Source organism: Physeter macrocephalus, chromosome 9 (assembly GCF_002837175.3).
Source record: "Physeter macrocephalus isolate SW-GA chromosome 9, ASM283717v5, whole genome shotgun sequence".
Lineage (NCBI taxonomy): Eukaryota > Metazoa > Chordata > Mammalia > Artiodactyla > Physeteridae > Physeter > Physeter macrocephalus.
In genome coordinates, this window is record NC_041222.1 from 15,754,596 (window position 1) to 15,781,276 (window position 26,681).

The window sequence follows — 26,681 nt, forward strand, 5'->3', positions numbered from 1 at the left end:
AGCACCACTTATTGAAGAAGCTGTCTTTTCTCCACTGTATATTCTTGCCTCCTTTATCAAAGATAAGGTGACCGTATGTGTGTGGGTTTATCTCTGGGCTTTCTATTCTGTTCCATTGATCTATATTTCTGTTTCTGTGCCAAGAGCATACTGTCTTGATTACTGTAGCTTTGTAGTATAGTCTGAAGTCAGGGAGCCTGATTCCTCCAGCTTCGTTTTTCTTTCTCAAGATCGCTTTGGCTATTCGGGGTCTTTTGTGTTTCCATACAAATTGTGAAATTTTTTGTTCTAGTTCTGTGAAAAATGCCATTGGTAGTTTGATAGGGATTGCATTGAATCTGTAGATTCCTTTGGGTAATAGAGTCATTTTCAGAATGTTGATTCTTCCAATCCAAGAACATAGTATATCTCTCCATCTATTTATATCATCTTTAATCTCTTTCATCAGTGTCTTATTATTTTCTGCATACAGGTCTTTTGTCTCCTTAGGTAGGTTTATTCCTAGATATTTTATTCTTTTTGTTGCAGTGGTAAATGGGGGTGTTTTCTTAATTTCACTTTCAGATTTTTCATCATTAGTGTTCTCAAGTGCTCATGGAACATTCTCCAGGGTAGATCATATATTGGGTCAGAAATCAAGCCTTGGTAAACTTAAGAAAATTGAAATCGTATCACGTATCTTTTCCGACCACAACGCTATGAGACTAGATATTGATTAGAGGAAGAAAAGTGTAAAAAATACAAACACATGGAGGCTAAACAAGATGCTACTAAATAACCAAGTTATCACTGAAAAAATCAAAGAGGAAACCAAAAAATACCTAGAAACAAATGAGAATGAAAACACGATGACCCAAAACCTATGGGATGCAGCAAAAGCAGTTATAAGAGGGAGGTGCATAGCAATACAATCCTACCTCAAGAAACAAGAAAAATCTCAAGTAAACAACCTAAGCTTACACCTAAACCATTAGAGAAAGAAGAAAAAAACTCAGTGTTAGCCGAAGGAAAGAAAGCATAAAGATCAGATCAGAAATAAATGAAAAAGAAATGAAGAAAACAATAGCAAAGATGAATAAAAGTCAAAGCTGGTTCTTTGAGAAGATAAACAAAATTGATAAACCATTACCTGACTTATCAAGAAAAAAATGAAGAAGACTCAAATCAACAGAATTAGAAATGAAAAAGGAGAAGTAACAACTGACACTGCAGAAATACAAAGGATCATGAGAGATTACTACAAGCAACTGTATGCCAATAAAATGGACAACCTGGAAGAAATGGACAAATTCTTAGAAAAGCACAACCTTCCGAGACTGAACCAGGAAGAAATAGAAAATATAAACAGACCAATCAGAAGCACTGAAATTGAGACTCTGATTAAATATCTTCCATCAAGCAAAAGCCCAGGACCAGATGGCTTCACATGCAAATTCTATCAAACATTTACAGAAGAGCTAACACCTATCCTTCTCAAAACTCTTCCAAAATACAGCAGAGGGAGGAACACTCCCAGACTCATTCTATGAGGCCACCATCACCCTGATACCAAAACCAGACAAAGATGTCACAAAGAAAGAAAACTACAGGCCAATATCACTGATGAACATAGTTGCAAAATTCTCAACAAAATACTAGCAAACAGAATCCAACAGCACATTAAAAGGACCATCTATCATGATCAAGTTAATCCCAGGAATGCAAGGATTCTTAATTATACACAAATCAATCAACGTGACACACCATATTAACAAATTGAAGGAAAAAACCATATGATAATTTCACAGATGCAGAGAAAGCTTTCGAGAAAATTCAATTTTGATAAAACCCATTTATGATAAAAACTCTACAGAAAGTAGGCATAGAGGGAACCTACCTAAACATAATAAAAGCCACATATGACAAACCCACAGCCAAAATCGTTCTCAATGGTGAAAAGCTGAAACCACTTCCTCTAAGATCAGGAACAAGACAAGGTTGCCCACTCTCACCGCTGTTATTGAATGTAATTTTGGACGTTTTAGCCCCAGCAGTCAAAGAAGGAAAAAAAATAAAAGAACTCCAAATAGGAAAAGGGGAAGTAAAACTGATACTGTTTGCAGATGACATGATATTACACATAGAGAATCCTAAAGATGCTACCAGAAAACTACTAGAGCTAATCAATGAATTTGATAAAATAGCAGGGTTAATGCACAGAAATTTCTTGCATTACTATACACTAATGTTGAAAAATCTGAAAGACAAATTAAGGAAACATTCCCATTTACCATTGCAACAAAAAGAATAAAGTACCTAGGAATAAACTTACCTAAGGAGACAAAAGACCTGTATGCAGAAAACTATAAGACACTGATGAAAGAAATTAAAGACAATACAGACAGATGGAGAGATATACCATGTTCTTGGATTGGAAGAATAAACATTGTGAAAATGACTGTGCTACCCAGAGCAATCTACAGATTCAGCGTAATCCCTGTCAAATTACCAATGGCATTTTTCACAGACCTAGAACAAAAAATTGCACAATTTGTATGGAAATGCAAGAGACCCTGAATAGCCAAAGCAATGTTGAGAAAGAAAAATTGGAGCTGGAGGAATCAGGCTCCCTGACTTCAGACTATACTACAAAGCTACAGTAATCAAGACAGTATGGTGCTGGCACAAAATCAGAAAATAGATCAATGGAACAGGATAGAAAGCCCAGAGATAAACCCACGCACATATGGTCACTTTATCTTTTTTTTTTTTAATTAATTTATTTTTTTACTTTTATTTTTGGCTGTGTTGGGTCTTTGTTGCTGCACATGGGCTTTCTCTGGTTGCGGCGAGCGGGGGCTACTCTTCATTGCTGTGCATGGGCTTCTCATTGCGGTAGCTTCTCTTGTTGCAGAGCATGGGCTCTAGGTGCGCGGGCTTCAGTAGTTGTGGCAGGTGGGCTCAGTAGTTATGGTTTGTGGGCTCTAGAGTGCAGGCTCAGTAGTTGTGGCGCACGGGCTTAGTTGCTCCATGGCATGTGGGATCTTCCCGGACCAGGGCTCGAACCCGTGTCCCCTGCATTTGCATGTGGATTCTTAACCACTGCGCCACCAGGGAAACCCTGGTCACCTTATCTTTGATAAGACTATACAATGGAGAAAAGTGGTGCTGGGAAAACTGGACAGCTACATATAAAAGAATGAAATTAGAACACTCCCTTACACCGTATGCAAAAATAAACTAAAAATGGATCAAAGATCTAAATGTAAATCCAGACACTATAAAACTCTTAGTGGAAAACATAGAACACTCTATGATATAAATCACGGCAAGATCCTTTTTGACCCACCTCCTAGAGAAATGGAAATAAAAGGAAAAATAAACAAATAGGACCTAATGAAACTTAAAAGCTTTTGCACAACAAGGAAACCATAAACAAGACGAAAAGACAACCCTCCGAATGGGAGAAAATGTTTGCAAAGGAAGCAACTGACAAAGGATTAATCTCCAAAATATATAAGCAGGTCATGCAGCTCAATATCAGAAAAATAAACAATCCAATCCAAAAATGGGCAGAAGACCTAAATAGACATTTCTCCAAAGAAGACATACAGATGGCCAAGAAGTACATGAAAGGATGCTCAACATCATTAATCATTAGAGAAATGCAAATCAAAACTACAATGAGGTATTATCTCACAGCGCTCAGAATGGCCATCATCAAAAAATCTACAAACAATAAATGCTGGATAGGGTGTGGAGAAAACTTGCACTGTTGGTGGGAATGTAAATTGATACAACCACTATGGAGAACAGCATGGAGGTTCCTTATAAAACTAAAAATAGAACTACCATATGACCCAGCAATCCCACCACTGGGCATATAACCAGAGAAAACCGTAATTCAAAAAGAGTCATGTACTGCAGTGTTCATTGCAGCACTATTTACAATAGCCCGGACATGGAAGCAACCTACATGTCCATTGACAGATGAATGCATAAAGAAGATGTGGCCCATGTACACAATGGAATATTACTCAGCCATAAAAAAACCCTGAAATTGAACTATGTGTAGTGAGGTGGATGGACTTAGAGTCTGTCATACAGAGTGAAGTAAGTCAGAAAGAGAAAAACAAATACTGTATGCTAACACATATGTATGGAATCAAAAAAAAAGTATGGTTCTGATGAACCTATGTGCAGGACAGGAATAAAGACGCAGACGTAGGGAATGGATTTGAGGACACGGGAGTGGGAAGGGTAAGCTGGGACGAAGTGAGAGAGTAGCATTGACATATATACACTACCAGATGTAAAATAGATAGCTAGTGGGAAGCAGCTGCATGGCACAGGGAGATCAGCTCGGTGCTTTGTGACCACCTAGGGTGGGTGGGATAAGGAGAGTGGGAGGGAGATGCATAAGAGAGGGGGTATGGGGATATATGTGTACCTATAGCTGATTCACTTTGTTATACAGCAGAAACTAACAGAACATGGTAAAGCACTTATACTCCATTAAAGATGTTAAAAAAAAGTGATATATGTATAAAAGAATTGTAAGGTGTGTTATATCTCAGTAAAATTGTTAAAAAAAAAAAAAGACCCATTGAAATTGCAGAGGTAGTTTTCCAATAAGCTCAGATCTTATCCAGCTAAGAATCATGTAAGAATTGGGTCCTAAGAACTAAAGTGTGGAAAGGGTCAAAACTAGGGAAAACAATGTTACACTCAGGAAAGGAAAAGAGTTTTTTATAGGGTGTGTTCAGGTTTGAACAGAGAGGGTTCCTGTCTGTCTGCCCTCAGCCTTCTTTGTCAGCCATATCTCCCATGTCCTCTATGCATTGTTCGGGTTCTACTCAGATCTCCCAGTTTACTATTTTCTCAATATTCAGTTTACTTTTGTCATGCAACATCCTTGCTTTAACTATCCTTTCTACTTGTATTCTCTTTTTGAAATTTGTACCTAGAGATACTGCCCTGATACAGCAAGAGAATAAGTAATGAGTGCATTTCCTCTGTCCCTTCTCTGATGACAAGAATGAAGAAAGTGACAGCCAGTGCACAAACATGTCAGGCACTGTTCTAAATGCTGACGAAAAGCAGTAAACCAGAAAGAGTTAAAACTCTCCTGGAGCCTTACATTCCGGGTGAAAGGAGACAAGCATTAAACATGCAAACAAATAAAAGTTTCAGATCTGAAAGTGCTGTGACCAGAGTAAACAGAGTGATGTGGTAGAGAGTGACTCCAAGTGGTGCTTTAGCTAGAATGGCCAGAGAATGCCTCTGAGAAGGTAATGTTTTCACTAAGACTTGAATGGTGAGAAGGAGGCAATTTATGAAGGTCTTCGAAAAGAATGTTTCAAGTTGAGGGCATAGAAAATTCAGAGGCCCTGAGATGAGAAGGAGCTTGAATGAGGGAAAGAAAGGTCACTGTGGCTGGAATAGGGAATGTGGTGATGAGACAAGCCTTTAGGTCGTAAAGAACTTGGGATTTTAATTTAGCTACAAAGGACTTTAAAACAGGGATGTGACCAGATTTAGGATATTGAAAGCTCATTTGGGCTGCTTTATGGAGAAGTGGGCAAGAACGAAGAAGGCAGGGAGACCAATTGAAAGATTATTCTGATAGTCCAGGTGAGATGTTGATGAGTTGGACTAAGATTGTAGAAGTGGAAATTGAGAGAAATTGTCATATTTGGGATATGTTTTTGAGGTTGTCTTGACATGAATTGCTCATGGATTGGTTATGGAGTGCAAGGGAAGGAAGTTTTTGGTTTGTCCAACTAGAAGGATAGCTGTACACTTAGATGAAAAGAATTGGAGGCGCTAGTGGGGTGTAGGTGTTGCAGGTAGATTGGTAATTCTGTTTCAGGGCATATTAAATATCTTAAGTAGACATACAATCGGACATACATAGCTGGAGCTCAAGGGAGAGATCTGGGCTGTAGATGGAAGTTTGAATATCAGATAGTACCCATGTGATTGGTAGAGATGAACTGTATTAGTTTTGGTAGGGCTGCCATAACAAAGTACCATGAACTTTGTGCTTCAACGACATAAATTAATTTTCTCACAATTCTAGAGGCTACAGGTCCAAGATCAAGGAGTCAGTAGAATTGGTTTCTTCTGAGGCCTCTTTGAGCTTGGCTTATAGATGGCCTTTGTCTTCACATGGTCTTCCCTCTATGTGTGTTTATGTCCTAATGTCCTCTTTTTATAAGAACACAGTAATAGTGAATTAGGACCTACCCCAATGATCTCATTTTAATTTGGTTACCTCCTTAAAGACCCTATCTCCAAATAGAGTCACATTCTGAGGTACTGGCGGTTAGGACTTCAACATAAGAATTTAGGGGCGGGGGACACAATTAAGCCCATAACATGGCCTAAGGAGAGAATATAGCTAGAAGAGGACCAAAGGTAGATTCCTACAGCACTTAAGCTTTTGAAGCTCAGAGAAGTGAGCTAGCAGAGAAGACTGAGGGCAGGTAAGATCAGAACAGTCAGTAAGCATGGCTTCATTCTCTTAAAACCTAAAGAAGCTCTCTAAGAGACCTAAGAATAAAGGAAAGATAAAAAGAAGCAAAAAGATGGGAGAGAGGAAATTCACTGGGGATATTGAGGAGTAGAGTTTAAGGAAAGAACATAATGTGGTTAGAAGCAATTAAATAGGCTGGAACATTTTAGTTTGATTTGGAACAAATATAGAGACCCAGCATGTATTAATTTTACTGGATTGTTGCCTGAAATATTAACCCAGATTATACCTGTATTTCTTCCAGCTTCATAAAATTCTTGGAGATAAGGTGAATAATACTGCCGTAATTGAAAAGCAAGTACTAGAACTTTGGGACAGACTGTATCATTCTTGGTTTGTAAAGGTAAGTTATTTTAGCTAAGGATTTCAGTTGTAAACTGATAGTGTCCTTTTATTTTATGGACTCATTGACTAGGTAGGATTGTGTTAACATTGGGATTTCATTTATTGACATTTTTAAGCTGCAAGTTCTTAAACTTCAGGTCACTAAAAGTCAGCTTGAATTGATGATTAGTCTCCACGGCAGAACCCACCAGTCTCTCTGGTGTATCAGTATTCCATCCTCTGTTCATTACCATCAACAGCATCCCATCCTCTAGACCAGATTTGTACAGTAGAAATGTAATGAATGCAAGTCATACATGTAATGTTAATTTTTCTAGTGGCCACATTAAAAAAAAAAACTAGGACAGGTGAAATTAATTTTAATAATGTATTTTACTTAACCCAGTATACCCAATATATGTCATTTCCATATGGAATGAATAAAAAAATTTAATGAGATTTTATATATATATAATTTTTTCCATTCTAAGTCTTAGAAATCCAGTTTATCTTTTACACTAACAGCACATCTCAGTTTTTGGACTAGCCACATTTTAGGTACTCAGTAGCCATATGTGGGTAGTGGCTACTGTTTGGGACAATACAGCTCCAGACTAAGAACTTTTCTCTTTGATGAAGTGAAAATAGATCCAAAAGTTTAGAGATATTTATTTTATTTAAAATAAACCTTTAATGCTACTTGTGCTGATGTACTCCTATTTCAGAATTTATGATGAAAAATAGTATCATTTTTCATTAAATATAAAAATGATGGTTTGAAACCAGCTAGTTGTGCCGGGCTGTTCTATACACTGCGTTGGCAAGGCCTGTGGGCCATTAGGGAGCTGTGCTGTGGAAGATGCCCATCCAGGGGAAGGAGATAGAGTGGGGCAGAGTTTGTGGTTGGTTTTTCCCTGGGTTGATCTAAACAGAAGAGAAACATAAATAAATCTCTTAACTTGGGGTTTGGGGGTAGGAGGGCTTGTTTTAAATTTGAATTTGTTGCTCAGTGACCTGTTTGGCATTGTGTACTCTTGCCCCAGGAGGAGTCGAAGGAACAGTGATGGTTTTTGTGGGTTTCCAAAACTGGGAGTTAAATCTAACTGGGGGATCTCTGGGTAGATATCTGCCGAAGAGCCAGACTATTGGAAAGGTTGTATCCACTTCTTCTGTTGACTCTGGGGCTTCTGCTTACAGACAAACAGCTTTTACTGTCCCTCACCCCTTTTGAGCTTCACTTATGGTCCAGGGTGGTCAGTGTTTTAAAAGCATAGGTTTGTAAGTGGGTAAGTGCATTGCTTTCTTTACCTCTTTTACTAGGACCTAATGTCTTCATTGCATAATGAAGGCTGACATCACAGTGCTGTTTGAAAAAAGTACGAGAATGGAAACACACGAATGTTAAGAATCTACTTCTATTTCTAAATTTTAACCTTACCAATCACTTTGTTTATACATCACTCTTTCAAATCTGTTATTCCTGCATTTCTGCCAATGTAATTCTCTTCCAGATAGACAAGTTAGAGTCCCCCCGACCCTTGTTTTCCCCTGTTTTATTGAGATATGATTGACATATAACACTGTATTGGTTTTAGCCATACTTTTTCATATTTTTATTTCCCCTCTGCTTCCTTTAGCGTGTATGGAGGAGTAATAAGGGAGATGAGCAAAGGAGGAGAAAAGCAAAACTGGGAGACCAAGAGAAAGGTTAGAGGGGCTAAAAGGGAAAAATAAGAAGAAAGTATATGCTGCGTTCGTGTTCAGTTGAACATACTGACGAGTAAAGTGTGTTCATGAACATACTTAGAAGGGAAGCATTTAAGCTAGGCTGAGACACAGTAACTAGAATGTAAACAGAAAAATATATTTCAGGTCTTTCGGTGGAGTTCTTTGTTGATTTCTTAAATAATACAAAGTTTTTCACCTTTGTGTGCTTACTAAATTGCTCAAGTGGACTTAAAACAAAATAGGCTATTTATACCTCCTATTCTTTAGGTTAAGATGGAGATTTCATGTCTGAACTGTTCTATTCCATAGAATGTAACGCACTCTGGAAGGCTCAAAGGACACAAGATGCACATAAGTCGTCAGAACAGCTGGCTGGGAGACATTCTGGACTGGCAGGATATCGCTTCTTTTGTCCATGAGAACATTGAGACGTTTCTTTCGGTAAGAAATAGTATTTATAGTTAAACTGGACTTAGAAACAAAAACAGAAACTCTAATTCCCAGTTTTCTTCACACACTGAAAGGCCTTTTGATACCCTGTTTTTAATGCCAGGACATTTACAGTTTGGAGAGTTCGAAATGCACTAGAAGGATGTCCAAAAGCCATAGGCTTCAGGTGTAGCTCCCCTGATGCCTCCTCTGTGGTCGAAGAGTAACCAAGAGATGCTGACTCAGGTAGCACACGTGATGCTGTGGCTCTCAGATTCTGAGATGGTATCCTTGTCCCCTAGGCTGACCAGAATGTCCCCAGTCGGACCACTAGAGAGGGAGCCACCTTTGGTGGGTGAAGCCCTTTGGCAGATGGAAATATGGTTCCAGTCACCTTAGAGGGACTGGATGTTTAAAGGCTTCGCCTATTATCATCCCACCTGTCCTTCCCTCATGCATCACCCACCTCTGCCTTGTTTACCAAAGGATCAAAGGCAGCAAGGAACAGCTTGCCGTGTTGCCAAGTTTCAGCGACTGTTCTTCATTCCGTAGTATACTTTGTGAGGTATCTTGGTCTGTGGCTTTTCATAGAGATGAGAAGACTTCTCATGTGAATAAACTTGGAACTCTCATCATGTTAATAAAAGTGGAGGTTTGCTGTGCTAGATATTTTTAAAATTTAATTTTTATCAAAATAATAGATGACCATAGCTGAAAGGTCAAAAATGTTTTAAGGTTTTTAATAAAAAATAGCAGTGCCCCTGCTCTGTGCCTCCCCACTTCAGTCTCATTCTCCAAAAAGAGCTCTCAATTCTTTTAGCTTTCTCTGTGTATTTACCTCTAAATTTCTTAAATAATGTTTATGCTGCTCTTTCTTGGTTTTACATTATCTTTTGGCTTCCTAACATGGAAGATGAAGATACAAGTCCCTCAGTGCTTCCTTACAGCTCCCTTGGGGTTTCCTTACGACTCCTTTGGTCCCTTCACCCAGTCCCTTCACCCATCCCTGCACTCACATTTTCCCTTTCTCCCAATCGCCTAATGTAGCTACAACAGTTCAATTCTAAGAATGTTGTTTTTGATCATCCCTTCCCTCTGTTTTCTGTAGTCCAGTGGCTCTCAGATTTTGGTGTGAGGACTCCAAAGAGCTTTTGCTGATGTGGGTTCTATTGATACTTATTGTATTAGCAGTTAAAACTGAGAACTTTAAAAATATTTATCAACTCACTAAAAAATAACGTTACTTGTTGACATGCAGAACATGCTTGTTATGTCTGAAAAATAAGCATTTTCCAAAACAAAAAAAATGATTTAGTGTGAAGAGTGGCTTTCTTTACATTTTTGCAAACCTGTTTAATGTCTCGTTTCTCATATTTGTTTTTGCACTCAGTCTGTTGGAATATGTTGTTTTGGTTGAAGTATATGAGGAAATCTAGCCTCACACAGATATGTAGCTGGAAAAGAGGGTAGTCTTTTAATAACCTTTTCAGATCATCGTGACTATTCTTTGATACTACACCAAAACTCAACAAATGGTATTTCTTAAAGGTTAGTTGCAGTGTAGAATTTGAAACCGTATCAGTGAACTTCTTCTACTCTCTTATATTAAGGTCCCTTGATCTGTCTTGGCTAGGGATGGATCTTCTACCCTTACATGATTTTGTAATGTGCACTGGTCATTTGGAATATTGGTTCACTAACATCTAATATATATATTCTAAATATTGACACGTTTTGTTATACAGTATTAAAAAAAGTCACATTCTTTAATATCACCACCTATCTCATCAGAACAAATTTTAAGAAACTGTCAAGGTCAGCCCTTGATTGAACTTTTTGGTTTTATAATACCCAGCATCTCTTTCTTCTTTTCTGAACCTTTCTTCCTAATCCCTTTGAGTACATAGAAAAGTTACTGTATTGTTGGTGACTACCAGTCTACAATTAATGTATTCAGTTAATTTCTTAAGAATTACCACAGAGTATTTCCTATCAGTATGACCCAGAAAGTATTTAAAAATTTTTTTTGATAAAAATTCCAAAGTGACTGAATTCGCCAAAAGAATGTTTGTAAAAATCACAAGTAAGGGCATTGTTGGTTTGTTTCTTAGAATCAGTGGCATTATTCATTCATTCTTTATCCCATAAGGTCAAACAGTCAATCATGCATATTTTTGTAGGCATCGTGAAGCATTTTCAAGATTTTATGTAAGGAGTTATTGTAAATGAAACTAGCCTGCCAAAGTCCTCTTATGAAGGCTGAGCTGAGGTTTGCAAGAAATGCTGAGGACAACAAAATATGCCTTTATAAGTGGTACATTTGAGGTAGGAAACGAATGGATAGGCCTTTCATGGAAGAGATGGTATAACTTGAGCATATGACAAAAACCAGAACTTCTCTTTTGGAAAGGGCACCAAAATGAAACCAGCCATTAGGAGTTCTGGTCCTAGCTCTAGTTCCGCTTATTAGCTTCATGCCTTGGGCAAGTTTTAAAAAATCTCTGAGCTTCGGTTTGTATATCTGTAAAATAAAGATGATACCATCTACATGGCTTCCCTAGCTGCATTGCTGTGAGGTTTATGCGAGCGTTTTGAAAACTATAATGGAAGGTGTTTTTCTGATCATCTTGCTTCCTTGTTTTTCATTAAGAGGAAGGATAGTCCTCTTGGGGAGAATAATAGAACAGACATTATCATATGGGACTTTAAGTTCATGAAGAGATAGGAAATATCTATAACACACCTATGTGAAAACACGTAGGTGTGTTATAGATATTATACATCTTCTTTCAGTAATATTTAACATGTATTAACATCTGGTTCTAGTGAATTTGCAGGTGATGGATCAGATGAACTCAGTAGGTCTTGATATAGGGTCATTATCTATCTGAGGAAAGGTTTTCAGCTGCAGAGCTCTGACCCCATCTGTTCATTTCTTTTATTGTGACTTTAGTGAAGTCATTGAAGTGACGCTTTTGTGTTTGTTGTTGGTTCTAAATTGAAGATGGCAAGTCGGTGGGGGAGGTATAGCTAATCAGACTAATGTTAGAATTTCTTGGCCTGTGCTTGTGGTCCTACAAGCTACATACAACTACAGGTTGCACTCTGGCATATTCTTCTGTAGGTATTTTCTCTATGCGTGCCATTTTCATAGTTATAATCATGCTATAAATAAGCTTTTTTGTCCTGTTCTTTAAACTTAGCATTGTATCATAAAATATTTTTCTGTGTTATAATAGAGATGTTTTAATGGCTGCCTGTTATTATTTGTAGTACATTCACCATAATTTACTTAACCATTTTCCTTACTAATCAACATTCAAGTGTTTTCAGATAAAATAATGCTCAGTTCTTGTTGTTTCAGTTTCTGGTACTAAAACACTCCATTAAGAGCACACTAGATAGCTGTAGAAAGTGCTTTCCTGAGGATTAGTTCTAATATTTAGCCTTCCCTCCTCACCAGATCTTAGAGTCTCTGTGGATCGTTATGAGCAGGAATGTGAGCCTGCTCTTCACCACTGTCACCACGCTCCTGACCATCCTCTTCTACAGCGGGACTGCCCTCCTCAACTTCGTTCTGTCTCTGGTATGTACACACAGATGAGTACGTGTCACACTCCTTCTGCAGTAAAGCATATTCTCGGTTCCATTTATGTTTCCTTCCTGTAGTTTCCAAGTGTGATATTTTAGGAGGTACTGTCCTTTGTTTTGCAGATAATTTTCCTGACCACACTATTTTATCTGTTAAGTTCCAGTGATGAGTACTACAAGCCAGTGAAGTGGGTGATAAGCCTGACACCACTATCTCAGCCAGGTCCTTCTTCTAATATTATTGGCCAGTCTGTGGAAGAAGCTATCAGGTAGGGATAAGATTTACGCTGTTCTTACTTCCTTCAGAAACTGCTCTCCATGAGAGGCCCATTTTTCTGTTTTGAGCCTTCCTGCTAAGCTAGTGAGGGACGCTGGTATTTTCAAATTTTTAACATCTCCTTTGAGAGGATAATGTAAAACAGTTTCAATATCTTACTCTCAAGCCTGTGATGTACAGAGGTCTAATGGCCTGTCCCCAGGCCCTTGCTGCAGCTCGTAATAATTTGCTCGGGAGAAGCCCCTCCTGCACCACACATACACCTCAGCTTCTCTCAGAACCCCCCTTGTATTCTCAGTAATTCTAGCTTTGCTTGGGGAGGAGAGTAGGTGGCCTTCCTGTTTCTTCCTCTGTCCCTCTGCAGCCAGGCTGTGCCCTCTGCAGAGGGTAGTTTGGATACCGGAAATGCAAAATTTGGGGTTATTTCCAAGTCACGGGCTCTGTGTGTATCACAGGTTCCAGCCAGAAATTTCCATCATGTCTTCTGGGGTCTGTGTATTGCAAGCTTGATTTCTGAATGAGATGATTCTTCAGCTTTTATTCTTCATATCCTCTTTCCAAGTCACTGATGCCTTTTTCTTTTTCCTCTTCATCATGTCAGGTAGGGAGAGGCCTTTTGCAGCCTTGTCTCAGCTCCTTCCCAAAACTTTGTCCCTCATTGCTCTAACTCATTAATAAGACTCTACTTTATTTTGACTTCTTATGAATAGCTACTCAAATGAAATCCTCATGTTATCCATTAGAGCTCTTTTTTCTAATAAGCTGTTAGGCGATCTAAAGCTTCTCTTGAATAGTGAATCTTTGGCTGGCATTTCTGTTTCCACATACTTTTAAGAAAATGGTAATTTCTTGAAACTAGTCTGCCACAGAAATCTTGATTTGACCTGATAATTCTGTCTGACTGATTTTGGCTTATTTTTTCACTGTGTTCATGTAACAGCTGGTGAGGATACCACTTTGATCTTTGGAAAACCCTTGGTTACATTCAAATAGCATGCATGCACCTAAAATATATTTTCTCTGGAAACTTTGCTAGGTTTTCTGTTTTTCCTCCTACTTTATTGGACAGTAGGTGGGATTAAAACCAAAAAAGCTCTTATCCCCTTTGGTGCTCCCGGGTATCCACATGGAGCCATCCATGTAAATAGTCTAAGTTTGGGAGTATATTGTCTACTGTAACAGCTTTCAGGGTGAAGTTGTCTTCCGGAAAGATACTTGTTGGCTTTAGCATCCCTTCTAAGCCTATTTGACCATTGGTTATCATCTTTATTAATCTATCAATAGATTAACTTTAGTGTATCTAAGTGACATCTGTCTCAAAAAGTTTATGCAAATACTTTACCAAAAAGGAAAAATAACCTTCTATCTTCCCAATAGGATAAAGCTATGGAATCAGCCATATCAAAGGCTGCCATAATCCTCTAGTCAGTGTAAGTTAAGCCAAGTCTTACAGAAAAGTATCTAGCTTGTCCATAAAGAACTTCAAGAAAGATACTTCTTTTTCCTGAAGTAACCTTTACTAGCACAGCTGACCATCCTCTAGATGTCTGTCATTGAGTCATTTTTTTTTTTCATACCAAATATGCCACCTCCTTTGTTTTAAAGATTATTCTTTAATGTCATGGTTCCTTGGAACTGGTAAGCAGAGCTGTGATTTGTACCTAAGTCCAGTTGATTGAGATCACACATTCTTCTGGTATACCATGATGCCTTCTTCCAGGAGATGGTTGGAACAGAAGATGATGAATTAAATTCGTGGTGCTGTTAAGACTATTCACATGGACACATGAGGCTGGCAGCTAAAAATTTAGTTCTTTGCAGAGAAAGACAAATATCACATGATATCGCTTATACGTGGAATCTAAAAAAAAGGATACAAATGAACTTATTTACAAAACAAATTTATGGTTACCAAGGTGGGGGGGGAGGGTTAAATTAGGAGTTTGGTATTAATAAAATACACTACTGTATATAAAATAGATAACAAGGGCCTACTGCATAGCACAGGGAACTATACTCAATATCTCATAATAGCCTGTAATGGAAGAGAATGTAAAAAAGAATATATATATTCATATATATGTATAACTGAATCACTTTACTGTACACCTGAAACTAACAGAACAAAGTCAACTATATTTCAATAAAAATTAAAAAAAAAATTAGGTCTTTGGTTCAGGAAGGAATTTGAGGTTAGAGAGCGTACAGTCATCTACATAGATATGAGGAAATATATGTCTTTTCACAGGTTAGATTTGCTTTATCTTCTTGGGATTGTACACACTAATTATGTACTATAAGAATAGCCCATGTCTTGGTTCTAACGTATACTCGTACAAAAACCATTCATTTCATTATCTTATTTTTTTTTAATTTGTTTTTAACTTTTTATTTTGTATTGGAGTATATCCTATTAACAATGTTGTGATAGTTTCAGGTGCACAGCAAAGGTTAATGTTTTTTTATGGTGGTAAAAGTCACATAGAGCACTTATTTTTAATATAGAAAAAAAATTAACAGCCAACACTATAATTCTAATTGTTCTTAAAATTGATAGATTTCTGTGAGTCTGAAAAATATGGTACAGACGAGATAACTTGTTACAGGCTGCGCCATTTTTCTAACCACAGCTATATCAAGTTATATAAATTATAGATTATAATTCAGGTTGATTTTTAGCAGTCTGAGTGCTTTTTATTTCTTTACTGGGTCAAATTCAAGACTTAAAATATACAGTCTTACATAGATACCTCTGAAGAACTTTCTCATATATGTAAGATAGCAATGAGTTCTAGTTCTACAAGCTCCTGTCAGTTTCTTCATTCTTAAGGATTATGTTCGAGATGGAATATGTTTCTTCATGGAGAAAGATTTTAAGAGGGAAAATATTATACAAGTGATCATGAAAATATTATCATAATGCCCTGAGACTGAAGTTTAGTGTGTAAATTATCAGTGATGTCGGGTTTTATAAGCATCAGTCATTAGTTGTCATCAGTGTTGCAGTTAAGTGAATTATTAAACTCATTTTATACGCTCCATTAATAAGTTAAAAGTGGAATTGAAATTGGGAGTTAACTGCATGTCCAGACAGTGAAAGTGTCTTTGTTCTTCAAGCTTTGCCTTCTGAAATATGTGGCTACTAGATAATCACTGTCTCATTGAATTTCTGAACCTTAGTTATTTTTCTCCGTTCTGAATGAGTATTCTTCTAAACTGAGTACATTTGTGATTGGGTTTTCATTTCATGAATTTTTGAGTTAGTGGCATGCATCCGTTACTCCCAAACCATTGGCCTCCCCTTAGAGCATGTTGTGTCCTGAATGTTTGCATCACACCCTTCTTCCCCGATGCTCCATTCTGCTTGCTCTGGTGGAGATATTGCACATTACTAAGTTGCATGTTGTCACGGCCTCAGTGCAATTTAGTGTGTGTGATATTTTCACATGAGTGCATGCACACGGGTAGGGCTCTTGCTTGTGGGATTACAGCTTTTCAGGGCCGGTGGGTGGGAGTCCTAGTGATGAATTTGATGGGAGAATGTATGTACTGTGAGATTTTTGGTGAACATGCTTCCCACCTCTACCCTCCAGTTTTGCAGAATTAAAAGTATTTGGGTTAAAAAAAAAAATCAACGTCGATTATTTAGTAAATCAGTATTTCCAGTTTTTACTGGAAATACGAAATATTCATTAGAAAGAAATTCTTGTGGATTTAAGGTTATAAACATTATTTGCTTAAATTAAAATGTATAAGGAAGAGTTTAAAGCTGTAAGAAAATATATTTTCATTTATTTGAAGAGATCTCCTAATGCTGAAATAGAGAGGCAGAATCTCTTATGCATGTTTGGGAAAATTAAATTAGTAGAGTTCTTAAATAATAACCAAGTCAGTAAATATAATACCTTTTTAACCTACTTGATTAAAGATCAGTTTAATAAGCTTAAACGTTTGCTTCAAGTTTCCAAGGGGAATGACTTTTAAAAACTTTGTCTTGTATTTAGTTTCTCTTTGTGGTGCTTTAAAAATTGCTAAATTCATTTTAATAAGGCTCATAATAGAACTAGTGTTGAGATACAAATGTTTGCTATTTGCGTATGTAATTGAAACAACCTCTTGTTGATTTTTTAAATTAGCACTAGAGTAAGTATCCATGATCGGTAGGCACTGTCAAAGACACAAAACAATGTATTAATTATATAAAAATATTGAATTAGTATTTACTGCTGCCAAGGACTCTACACGATTTAATGTGATGCCACGGTTGTACGCTTGTGTGTGTGATTCACAGTTATTTCCAGTGGGGACGGAAGGCGTCTATGGGAGCAGCTCTCCCTGAGCCCCTCACCAGCAAGCTAGGTCTGCGTGCACAGCGTGACCATTCCCCTCTGGAATGGAAATCCAGTGTCAACCAAGTTTCTGTACCTTTCACTGTGGAGCTGGGTCTCTGGGGTGGCTAGTGAATCAGGAAAGGGAGGGGGTTGTAAGAAGGGATTCCTGACTGGTCATTTTATACGCGGGGTCTCTGAACATGCCTGCCCTCTCCACTAGCTCACCTTCTACTTGAGGTGCAGTGTGTGGCAGTGAGGGTAGACTACTGTTGTTCCCTGGGGAATGATAGTCTAATAGTCTCCCTATCTGACCTTTAGAAAGAAAAGAGGGCAGAACCAGTGTAAGGAAATGTCAGGAGTAGGCAGAATCTGATTGTGGACTCTTTACTCTCCTTTTCTTTCTTTTCCCTTAGACTGTGCTTCCTACTTGTTTGTGGTCTTGGGCCCTGTGTACCCTGAGGGCATAGAGCTTCTTGACTGTGGTTTTTCATTCTCCCCACCCATGTCCTTGCTTCAAGTCTCACTCCATTAAAAGCAGGTCATCTGATGAAATCCTGAGTTGGCTGGCTAGTTCTCTCTCACTCAGTTTGGAAAAGTAACATAAATACTCTTTTGGTCAGAAATGAGAGGGGGCTGAGAGCTGAAGTAAAAAACTTGTGAAAATAACAGTTTCATCTCAGAGTTTATAAAGGATAAAGACAGAGCTCTGGTTAAGAATTAAAATTCTAACCAATCATTTGAAGTCAATTCAAGTCTCTGGTACAGAGGAGTTAAGATATGTAGTTGTGTAAACAAGGCATGGACACACAAACCTTTATGTGTCATAATTATACAAGTATAATTACACTTAGACAAAAAGCTGATTGGGTATGAACTTGGAACTTTTATTCACAGAGAGGTATGCTTAGATGAGGCCTAACTGGATGGGATGTGCTATGGCCTGCCTTCCAGTAGAGGGGACCCCTGCCTTGTAGCAGTCTCCATATGGCACAGGGCAGGGGAACATCTGTAGGACTGTCTGACAGTGGAAGGTCTCTGAGTGAGGATGTGGCCTTGTTAGAAAGGGGGAGCCTCCAGCTCAGGGGCTGGTGTCAGTCTCATCCATTGAGATAAGTCAGGCCTGCTGAGCCAGATTGACTGAGCTACCGAAAGAGGGGAGGAAAAGAGCCTGCTGAGTCTTATGAATTTGATTCTCTCCAACTGCTGAGTGCTAGGAAAGCCCGGAGATGTAGTTAGAGAACAACTGTCAGTCTTTAAAGAGTCACTGAAAACAGGTGTCCTAGAAGGTGGAGCACAAGCAGGTATTCTTCCACTCAAAAGAAAAGATTGGGACTTCCCTGGTGGTCCAGTGGTAAAGAATCCGCCTCCAGTGCAGGGGACTCAGGTTTGATCCCTGGTCAGGGAACTAAGATCCCACATGCTGCGGGGCAGCTAAGCTCATGCGCCACAACTAGTGAGCTCACACGCCTCAATGAGAGAGCCTGCGTGCCACAAACTACAGAGCCCACATGCCCTGGAGCCCGTGTGCCACAACTAGAGAGAGAAAAACCCACACACCACAACTAGAGAGATGCCCGTGCGCCACAACGAAAGATCCCGCATGCCTCAGCCAAGATCCCGTGTTCCACAGCTAAGACCCGACGCAGCCAAATAAATAAATAAATATTAAAAAAAAAAAGATTGAGGTGGATAGTGGAGGAAGACTGTATGCCACATACATATGAGACTGGTGAACTTGATACCTGATAACAGTAGCTCCAATAATAGCTACTGTTATTGAGCACCAAGTGTGTATCAGGTCAGTTACTTGGGACTCCAGATGCATTGTCATTTAGCTTTTCATGAGCTGAATTGTTCTTTCTGCCAGCATCCACCCACATAATACCATAAGTATGAAGTTTAAGCCTTACACCTTGAGGAAATGTGATGTAGCAGGCAGTAACTTCTGGCTGGGTGTCCATAGACTATAGGTTTTCTCTGAATGGAGAGATAAAAACAATTGCTAACGCTTCTTAAAATGTTAAACAGATACCATATTACCCAGCATCTTCACTCTAAGGCATTTACTGAAAAGCAGTGAAAGCATATGACCAAAACTTGTTCTTAAATGTTCATAGCAGGGCTTCCCTGGTGGCGCAGTGGTTGAGAGTCCGCCTGCCGATGCAGGGGACCCGGGTTCGTGCCCCGGTCCGGGAAGATCCCACATGCCGCGGAGCGGCTGGGCCCTTGAGCCGTGGCCGCTGAGCCTGTGCGTCCGGAGCCTGCGCTCCGCAACGGGAGAGGCCACAACAGTGAGAGGCCCGCATACCGAAAAAAAAAAAAAAAATGTTCATAGCAGCATTATTCACAATAGCCCCAAACTGGAAATAGCCCAAATGCCCATCAGCTGGTGAATGGATAAACAAATTGTGGTATATCCATATGATGGAATACTACTCAGAAATTTAAAAGAAACAAACTACTATGTGGATGAACCTCAAAAGCATTGTACTAGGTTAAAGAAACCAAACACAAAAAGCTGTGTAATGACAGTGGGAATGTACTTGACACTACTGAACTGTACACTTAAAAATGGTTAAATAGTAAGTTTCATGTTATGTATATTTTACCACATTTTTTTCAAAAGGTACGTAATGTACGATTCTGTTAGTACAAAATTCTAGAAAAGGCAAAACTGTAGTGACAGAAAGCATATCTAGTGGCTGTCAGAGACCAGGGCTCAGGGAGGGATTCACTATAACAGGGCATGAGGAAACTTTTTGGGAATGATGCTAATGTTCTATATTTTGATTCTGCTGGTAGTTATGCAACTGCATACATTTGTCAAAATTCACGGAATCATACGCTTAAAGTTGGTGAGTTTTATTGTTGGTAAATTATAGTTCAATAAAACTTATATAGAAGAAAGAGAGGAGAAAAATGGCTAGGAATTTGAAGAAGTTAAAAAATTCTCTTAGTAAATTATTAGAAGGTTTTTCTCTGCTTTCTAAAAAACTGTGTGCCAGATCATAAGGTAGGGGAAATATATTGTCTTTACTTCCCTCACTGGGATACAGGAAAAGGTTTAGTTACTGCGAACAATAGATAGTGCATTTAGGGTCTACAAACTTACTTAAAAGTTGCCTTAGTGAGAATATTACCAACAGTCAATATTCCCAGAGTTAGAAGGAGACTGTTTCCCTACGAGTGGTCCTTTTTGGATTGAGCTTTGCTTACTTGCCACCTAGAGGGGTGATTCAGTTGTGGTATTCCATTGCACTTTGATGTCAACTTATTTTTGGCTTAAAATTTTTAAAACACCATAAGATTGATCGAAGTATCACGTCTATATCTTTTCTCACCAGCCCCCCTTCCCCATTCTAGTCAGATTCTGTACTTTTTTTCTTAGACTTTGTTCTCATTAATCTTTCCATGATATTTGATATTATTATTCCCTCATTCTCAAAAGCTTCCTTCTCCCTTGCTCTCTGGGAATAGTGTACTCTAGTGATTTTCTTCCTACTAGAGAAATGATTTCATTATCTCTTTGGCTGGTGTTTCTTTGTCCTTAGGTCCCTTATGAGAACAGAGGTCATTGCCCCATTCTTTCTAGGCTTGCCCCTTGGGATATCTTACCCTTTCCTATGATTATTTGGTGCATCTCAAATTTCTTGTCCTAAGTTCACTATTAAGCCTTGTCTCTTATTTCCAGCTACCTCCAGGGTATTTATTTTCATCATCCTTTTTCGACTTAACACTGCCCAAACTAAACATATTCCCTTTTCTTCCATGTCCTCTCCCATTCTGGGGTTCTCCATGACTTTGAGACACTGCCATTCTTTCTCCCTCAGGTTTAAAACCTGAATCTCTCATGCTCTTTTTTTCCTCCATGTGTTCTAATCAGTCACTGTTCAGATCTTTTATATTTCCTGTGGGCTATCTCCCTTACTGTAAGTCTTTTTGGTGTCTCTTTAGCCTGTGTCCTTATTGTTAGAGAGCCTATGGCCCTTTTTTGAGTGAAAGCTGCTGGTCAGTATGACAGGGTTTCACAATTTTGGGAGCCACTCTGTCACCAAATCCATGTCTCAGAACCCTATGAAATGACTGAGTCACTGGGTTCCAGAGTTTGACTTACTCTCCCAGTACACCTCTTGGGATGCTTTGGAAAATCTTGGTGTGTCTTTTTGTGTGTACAGTGTTACGTTGCTGCCATGGTCTCTGCTTTTTTCAGTCACAAACAGCTTTTCCTTCTCTCATGAGTATATAAGCGTGCGTCCTGTGCACCCCACAGATTCCTGGTTTTTGTAACTTTGTGATACCTTGGGATAACTTAAGATTTGCTGCCTTTGTGCTCTCTCTGAGCAGTTGGTTATTTCTCCTCCTTATACAATACTACCTTAATCTTCCAACTGAAAAGCAAAAATGAAGTACCTGAGATTGCATATTTTCATTCCTATTAATCACGGAATATGTGTGTCTGTTTTTACACCTCTTGTATTTTCCTCTCTGATTCTCCTTCGGAATTAATAAGACTTCTTTTGTATATTCTCTCCCAATGACCTGCATTCTTTGATAGCATTTTTAGAAGTTACTTTGTAGGTTGGGTTGCATGGTTTAAGATGTGTGGGAACATTTTGTTAACGAGAAGAAAGACTGATGAAGTACCGGCTATAGTATTCCTCACTTGCACTTCCCAAAGGGGAGGGCTGGCCACAGCCTGCATATCTCCAAATTTAACTACATCCTCAGAAATAAGATATTCACACTTATTTTTCTTACTCTTTATTTTGGTGGTGAGCGATCTGCTTTAGAAGTGAAGAGTTGATGAGTTATTTCAGTGAATAGGGTATTTTAAGGTGTTTTATTTCAGTTATCTTTTCATTAGAGGAATATAAAGAACAGTTTAGTAAATCTGTTTCAAGTTTTCAATACAAGATTTTTATGTTTCTCTGAAATAAAATGAAAAAAGCATTCTCAGGCCATTGGAAAAATTGAAGCTATTATCAGATTTGGATAAAGTAGCCGGAAGCCTAGAAATATGGATTTTTCTGAATCACAGTATGATACTGTGTTTATTTTCTTTCCCTTTTATCTTTGGATGTTCTAGAGGGGTGTTTGATGCTTCCCTCAAAATGGCTGGCTTCTACGGATTATACACCTGGCTGACTCATACTATATTTGGCATCAATATTGTCTTCATACCGTCAGGTAACAACTGTATCATAACTTCTGCTGTCCTTCATTTAAGGGACATTAAGCCACTTTACATATAATTACTGACAGCTTCCTTAAATTTAAAATGCTAAATTTTGAGATTTAATCTAGTCCAGATTAGGAGCAGAAATATGATTTGGAATGTTTATTTATTGCTGTATCCCCAGTAGTTAAAACAATACCCAGCACATAGGAAGCACTGCATAAATAACAAATACTTATTTGTTAATTGAACATACTTTCCAGAACATGTTCTGGAAAGGGATGAGTGTAAAGTAAGGTCCTTCAGTTAGCAGGGTTATTTTTGGTGTTTTTATTGAAATTACACTTCATTTTTATTGGAAAGAAGCAAGGTAAAGAATATACGTTCTTATCTGAGATTTAGAAACTAATTTCTGATTTGGCTTTGGAATCAGTACAAATATTTGACGAGTGCTCTATAGTTATATTATAGGACTGTACAGTTGTCCTTTGGTATCCCTGAGGGTATGGTTTCAGGACCCCCTGAGGATACCAAAATCTGTGGATGCTCAGGTTCTTTGGCCCTCTGTATTTGCAGGTTCCACATCTGAGGATATGGAGGGCCAACTGCATACGTATTAACTAACCATTGATTGAGAATAACAACTGTGGGACACTAAAATTTTGTTGCTTAAGAGCAGACACACACTTCAGAAAGATTTTCATGATCCAGTTTGAAGATCTTGGTCCTCATTCAACTAGCAAATTCAGTTAAACAGGGCATATCATTCCCCTAAAATTTGAGTTTGTATTTGTTTAACTTGTTCTGGTAGAAATTTTTAAGTAGTAGGAGCTAGTGATTAGATTCTGCTGTTTTGTTATTGCTTTGATGATGATGTTAAGTTGCTTTTTCTTCTTTTAATCTTTATTAGCTTTAGCAGCAATCCTTGGAGCAGTGCCATTTCTAGGCACATATTGGGCAGCAATACCTGCAGTTCTAGACCTGTGGCTTACACAAGGCTTAGGATGCAAAGCCATCTTACTGTTGGTTTTTCATCTCTTGCCGACATACTTTGTAGATACTGCCATCTATTCTGATATATCAGGGTAAGTATTCCACAGAACTTCTGCAGTTGGTGATGAATCATATCCAGGAATTTCTTTGGCCTTTTTTAAGATTTTTTTTTTTTCCTTTTGGGCATGGGAGAAAGGACTGGTGGTAGGATTTTCAGTGAAGTAATTTTTTGTGAACCCACTGATATAATCAAAGTTTAATTTAATTAATATCATTTGTAAGGTATGCTATTTTGTTATAAGTTTTATTTACAATACATGAGACTAAAAATTGTGAATAATCCTCCGGTTTAGTGACATTTAACCGAGGAAAAAAGTATTACTGTACATACTTCAAAATAAAAATATTTTAAGTATGATAACAAGTTAGTAGTTATTTTCAGAACTTCTTTGCTTTCGGAGAAACACATTATTAGGTTGTAAGTTTGAGGATTTCCACGTAAAATGAAACCTCATCAAGTTCGTATCTGACAAGCAGTGCTTTCTTACTTTAGATATTATAGTATGGTTCTATGATGAATGCAGATTAAATTTAAGGCAGAAGCCAAACTTTGGCAATATAATAAATATCTGTGTTTTTATAGGTTTTGATGTCTCTTAGTAATTGCATTCAGTAAATCAAGCTGATTCTCATTTAGTCACGTATCCAGATTAACATTGCTTATTACAATCTAGGATGTGACAAATATTGAATTTTATTTAGCTACTCAAATTCAGAATATGGCCCACTGAAACTATCATAATAGTTAATATTTTAAATTTTCTTTAAGTAAAACTCGTCACAATAAGCGTAGACAGGGTCTAAGTTTACAGGAAGAGGACCCTTCAGTTAATTTGAAATTATGAAGAGACCAGTCATATGCTACCTTGTTTTCTCTCTAGTAAGTTAAAATAGAAAATAAATGATATAGAACAACTAAGAAGCCCCAAAGTTCCAGAGCAACAAGAAACAAGCAACTCCATAAGCAAGCCTTAGGGGAACTTTTATGCCTAAAATTTAAAGATAACAGGACAACTTCATAGTGAGCTTAACTAACATTTAATAGTTGATATTTAAACCGTAAGAGTAGTTACATGATTTATAGTTACGTGTTTTCATTTCTTTAAACTTTGCTGTAAATTTTATATCAGGGTTTTTAGCTAGAATTTAAGACTTAGATATAGTTCTATCTTAATAATTAAAGTAACACCTTATTTAACCGACATCATTAGGAAATGAAAAATTTTACATAATTTGCTTTATTTTATTTTGTAATAAATTAAGCTTTTATTTAAAAGCTCCCACACTTTTTTTAAGCTTTAAGCATTTTTGATAAAAATTTTCCTTAAATGTATTGTTTAGGGAAAATGCTTGCTTACATAGTGTAACATGGAATATTGCCCTAAATCCTTTTTGGAATGAAGAAGACAAATAAATTACAAATATAATTTATTGGTTTCCTGAAGACCAGCTCACCTTAAATGTTACTGAATTGTAATACAGTACAGGATATCCTTCCAAGGTATTTAGTTATTTTCCCTTCACTAAATTGTTCTAATCATCTGTGTTTAGAAACTAGAAACAAACAAAGTATACCTTATTTCTAAGTCCCTCTTATGTCAGTGGTCATATGTTATTATCAGTGTGCTGTGCGGCTGTAATCTATAGGCGTGCCTCATTTTATTGCGCTTCGCTTTATTGGGCTTCACAGATATTGCTTTTTTTTTTTTTTTTTTTTAAACAAATTGAAGGTTTGTGGCTACTCTGTGTTGAGCAAGTCTATTGACGCCATTTTTCCAACAGCATTTGCTCACTTTGTGTCTCTGTGTCATTTTGGTAATTCTTGCAATAGTTCAGACTTTTTTATTATCATGTTTTTTATGATGATCTGTGATCAGTGATCTTTGATGTTACTATTGTAATTGTATTGGGGTGCTGTGAACTACACCCATATAAGATGGCAGACTTAATTGATAAATGTCGTATGTGTTTTGACTGCTCCACCAACCAGCCGTTCCCTTATCTTCTCCCTCTCCTTGGGTATCCCTAGTCCCTGAGATACAGCAATATTGAAATAAGGCCAATTAATAACCTTACAGTGGCCTCTAAGTGTTCAAGTGAAAGGAAGAGTCAGACATCTCTCAAATCAAAGGCTAGAAATGATTAAACTTAGTGAAGAAGGTATGTTGAAAGCTAGGCCTCTTGAGTCAGTTAGCCAAGTTGTGAATGTAAAGGACAAGTTCTTGAAGGAAGTGAAAAGTGCTATTCCAGTGAACACACACATGGTAAAAAAAAAAGCAAAACAGCCTTTTTGCTGATATGGGGAAAGTTTTGGTATTCTGGATGGAAGATCAGACCAGCCACAACATTCCCTTAAGCTAGAGCCTAATCTGGAGCAAGACCCTAACTCTTCTCAATCCTGTGAAGGCTGTGAGAGGTGAGGAAGCTGCAGAAGAAATGTTCGAAGGTAGCAGAGGTTAGTTCGTAAAGTTTAAGGGAAGAAACCGTCTCCAGAACATAAAAGTGCAAGGTGAAGCAGCAAGTGCTGATGTGGAAGCTGCAGCAAGTTATCCAGAAGGTCTAGCTAAAGAGAAATAATGAAAGTGGCCACATTAAACAGATTTTCAATATAGACGAAACAACTTTCTATTGGAAAAAGATACCACCTAGGACTTTCAACGCCTGGCTTCAAAGCTTGAAAGGACAGGCTGGCTCTATTGCTAGGGGCTAATGCAGCTGGTAACTTTAAATTGAAGCCAGTGCTCATTTACCATTCCAAAAATCCCAGGGCCCTTAGGAATTGTGCTAAATCTACTCTGCCTGTGCTCCAGAAATGAAACAACAAAACCTCGATAATAGCACATCTATTTGCAACATGGTTTACTGAATATTTTAAGCCTACTCTTGAGACCTACTGGTCAGAAAAAAATGATTCCTTTCAAAATGCTATGGCTTATTTGACAATGTACCCAGTCACCCAAGACCTCTGATGAAGATGTACAATGAGGTTAATGTTGTTTTCATGCCTGTAACACAACATCCATTCTGCAGCCTGTGGTTCAAGGAGTAATTTCAACTTTCAAGTCTTATTATGTAAGACTTTACCCAGATCCTCTGACGGATCTGGGTAAAGTCAATTGAAAACCTTCTGGAAAGCATTCAGCATTCTAGATGCCATTAAGAACATTCGTGGGCTTCCCTGGTGGCGCACTGGTTGCGAGTCCGCCTGCCGATGCAGGGGACCACGGGTTCGTGCCCTGGTCCGGGAAGATCCCA

General features: G+C 38.0%; 1 protein-coding gene across 2 annotated transcripts in view; it reads left to right on the plus strand.

The window, feature by feature from the left end:
* The window catches only part of TMEM245 (transmembrane protein 245), a 112,417-nt gene that overhangs the window by 66,994 nt on the left and 18,742 nt on the right, over positions 1-26,681 (plus strand). For both annotated transcript variants that reach the window (XM_028493698.1, XM_024126192.2), the window contains 6 exons: positions 6,762-6,860; positions 8,879-9,010; positions 12,462-12,584; positions 12,713-12,858; positions 22,284-22,384; positions 23,284-23,458. In XM_028493698.1, coding sequence (XP_028349499.1) covers positions 6,762-6,860; positions 8,879-9,010; positions 12,462-12,584; positions 12,713-12,858; positions 22,284-22,384; positions 23,284-23,458 — 776 coding nt within the window. The remainder of the gene's footprint in view (positions 1-6,761; positions 6,861-8,878; positions 9,011-12,461; positions 12,585-12,712; positions 12,859-22,283; positions 22,385-23,283; positions 23,459-26,681) is intronic.